General features: G+C 38.2%; 1 protein-coding gene across 2 annotated transcripts; it reads left to right on the top strand.

Moving 5' to 3' along the window:
* Nucleotides 1–736: 736 nt before the first annotated feature.
* Nucleotides 737–2,488, top strand: LOC129288783 (trihelix transcription factor GT-3b-like). Of its 2 annotated transcripts, none has more exons than XM_054925522.1 (2): nucleotides 737–1,200; nucleotides 1,739–2,488. In XM_054925522.1, the coding sequence occupies exons 1-2, from the start codon at nucleotides 862–864 to the stop codon at nucleotides 2,309–2,311; spliced, it is 912 nt and encodes a 303-aa protein (XP_054781497.1). In that variant the 5' UTR covers nucleotides 737–861; the 3' UTR covers nucleotides 2,312–2,488. The 2 variants fall into 2 exon arrangements, with proteins under 2 accessions (XP_054781497.1, XP_054781499.1); XM_054925524.1 differs by having other exon boundaries at nucleotides 875–1,193.
* The last annotated feature ends 210 nt before the right edge of the window (nucleotides 2,489–2,698 follow it).

Here is a 2,698-nt window from a genome sequence, read left to right as displayed (position 1 = left end):
TTATAATTTATAATTGTAATGAAAGAAAGAAAGAAAGAAAGGCTTGCACTTCAAGTTACGTTTTGTGGTCATGGTCTTAGCGAATAAATGTCCCACCACTCGGCGAGACTTTCCCGTCAGCCTGACGGCACGAAGACGCAATGGGAACGCTAGTAAAAGATGGAGAGAGGAGCGAGAGATAGAGGGAGAAACACAAGTTAGAAAAATCACAATTAAAGACCCAACTTCTAAAAAATTCATTTTAAAAAGCGTAACTATTTTTAATAATTAAATTTGATATCAATTTTTAAAATATTTTTCAAATTATTATTTCTTAAAAATAAAATAGAAATTTGATTATAACATTAAAGTAAACTTAACTTTTTTCAAGCAATAACGACAAGCAAGATCCATCCGTAAGTTTTTAGATTCTGGGTATTTAGGTGTAGTTTTATCCAGACAGTTTCCGCGTAGACAGATAGATGAGACCGCGAAGGGACTGTGAGCATTCACAAGTTAAAAAAAAATCAATAAATATAAAGATAAAGGCTCGAAGAGAAAGAAAAAGAGAGAGAGAGAGGAAAAGTTTTCTCAAATCTGAACGAATAATAATTAACAATATTAATAGAAACACCTAAGCAGATAGGAAATCAAATCTCGTCCTCCTCTTTTTTCTTCCCGTCTTCTTACACGATTCACACCTACCTGTTCACACTTGACACCACCATATATATATATATAATCTTTCTTACCCTTTCTCCGTCTTTTCTCTCTCCTCATCGCAGAAGTTAATTCCAATCCTCTCCTGTTTCTTCTTTTCCAAGTTCTACTTTATAAATCTATGCTTTTATCATAGAGTTCAAGATTTGATGTTTTAAATTAATGGAGGGGCATCATCTCCATCATCATCACCATCATCCTCTTCATCTTCATCGTCAATCACAACAGCAGCAACAGCAACATCAGCAGCAGCAACATGGTATTGTGGGTGGTGGTGGTGTTACGGTTAACGTTGATGTCGGAGACAGGTTTCCTCAATGGAGTATTCAGGAAACGAAGGAGTTCTTGATGATCAGGGCAGAGCTGGATCAGGCTTTTATGGAGACGAAGAGGAACAAGCAGTTATGGGAAGTTATCTCCAACAGGATGAAGGAAAAGGGTTACTTTCGAAGCCCAGAGCAGTGCAAGTGCAAGTGGAAAAACCTCGTCACCAGGTACAAGGTATCGAATCCACTGACTAAAACTTCAATCAAAGTATCAAACCCTCTTTCTTCATCAAAACCCTCTTCCTTTCCCATCACAAGTAAACTTTACACAGAAGTGTAACTATAATTTCAAGGGTCATTCTTGATTTAACTGTTAGGATCGAATTCACCGACGATGCTATATAATTTCTTCATGACCATCTCATTTTCATTCCTTAGCTAGTTACTTGTAAATAAAAGTTGGGTTTTCATGATCATAATCCCAAGTAAACCATTTGACATCTTTATTGAGGAAAAGTGTTAGCTACCTACTAGCTACCTACCTATCCAATAACAAAACTATATATTCAATATATGATATCTCACAAAGTATATTTAATTTCCCATGTTTTTGCCATCTGCATATCGTGCAACCTCTCTTATCTATCTATGTTTTGATGCTTCTGGTGAGACCCCGAGTACTATGTATAGATTATAGTATTCATGGCTGGTTACGAGGTTGATGCATCTTACATGGAATATTTATCTGTATATAATTGTGAGATTTGTTGAAGGCGTGTGAAACAATGGAGCCAGAAGCTCTGAGGCAGCACTTCCCGTTTTACAACGAGCTTCAGTTGATTTTCGCGAGTAGGATGCAGAGAATGCTGTGGGCAGAAGCTGAAGGAGGCGGGTCGAAGAAGAAGGCGCTACAAAATCTCTCATCAGAAGAAGAAGACGAAGAAGAAGATGATAACAACAAAGAAGTCAGTGAAGGAGATCAAAAAGGTACGAGTAGCAGCAGGAAGAAGAAGATGAAGAAGAAGGGTTTAAAGGGTAGCAATATCAGTAGCGTAAGTGATAGTCTGAGGAACATGAAGGAGATATTGCAGGGGTTTATGAAGCAGCAAATGCAAATGGAGGCACAGTGGATGGAAGCTTATGAAGCGAGAGAGAAGGAGAGGAGGATGAAGGAGCTTGAATGGAGGCAAACAATGGAGGCATTGGAGAATGAGAAGATAAAGATGGACCAGAGATGGCGAGAGAGAGAAGAACAACGAAGGCTTGTAGAAGAAGCTAGGGCTGACAAAAGAGATGCTCTCGTCACGGCTCTTCTAAACAAGCTCTCAAGAGATCACGACCTGTAGTTATGTTGTAGTACTATGTTTTGTTTTATGGCAAGCAAAAACGATGAGAGGCTTGTTCCGAGAAACTCTTTCTGGTCTCAGCTTTCTCATAGACCCTATGTTAATCGTTCTGTGTTGCCCGCTGACTCTTTCTTTAACCAAAGCAATGGAAGAAAACGAGGTTTTTGCACTGTGTTATTTTTCCCAGTTCACTCTGCTAGGTCTTTTTTTTTAATTTCTTTTCATATATAGCCAAGAAGTGAATTGAGGGAGAATGATTCGAATATATTGAAAACATCCTACTCAAGAGTAATCTTGGAAGGAATTATCAATTTATTTGGATTTCCAAGAAAGCTAATCAGGTTGCTAACTGACTAGACGTCTCGAGTTTCATTGAAGGGATTGTGT

This window comes from Prosopis cineraria, unplaced genomic scaffold (assembly GCF_029017545.1).
Source record: "Prosopis cineraria cultivar Desert tree isolate PC_DT_omini unplaced genomic scaffold, ASM2901754v1 PC12, whole genome shotgun sequence".
In the NCBI taxonomy this organism is placed as follows: Eukaryota; Viridiplantae; Streptophyta; class Magnoliopsida; order Fabales; family Fabaceae; genus Prosopis; species Prosopis cineraria.
The sequence above is the reverse complement of the archived record's forward strand: the minus strand, read 5'-3'. Positions and strand labels throughout refer to the sequence as shown.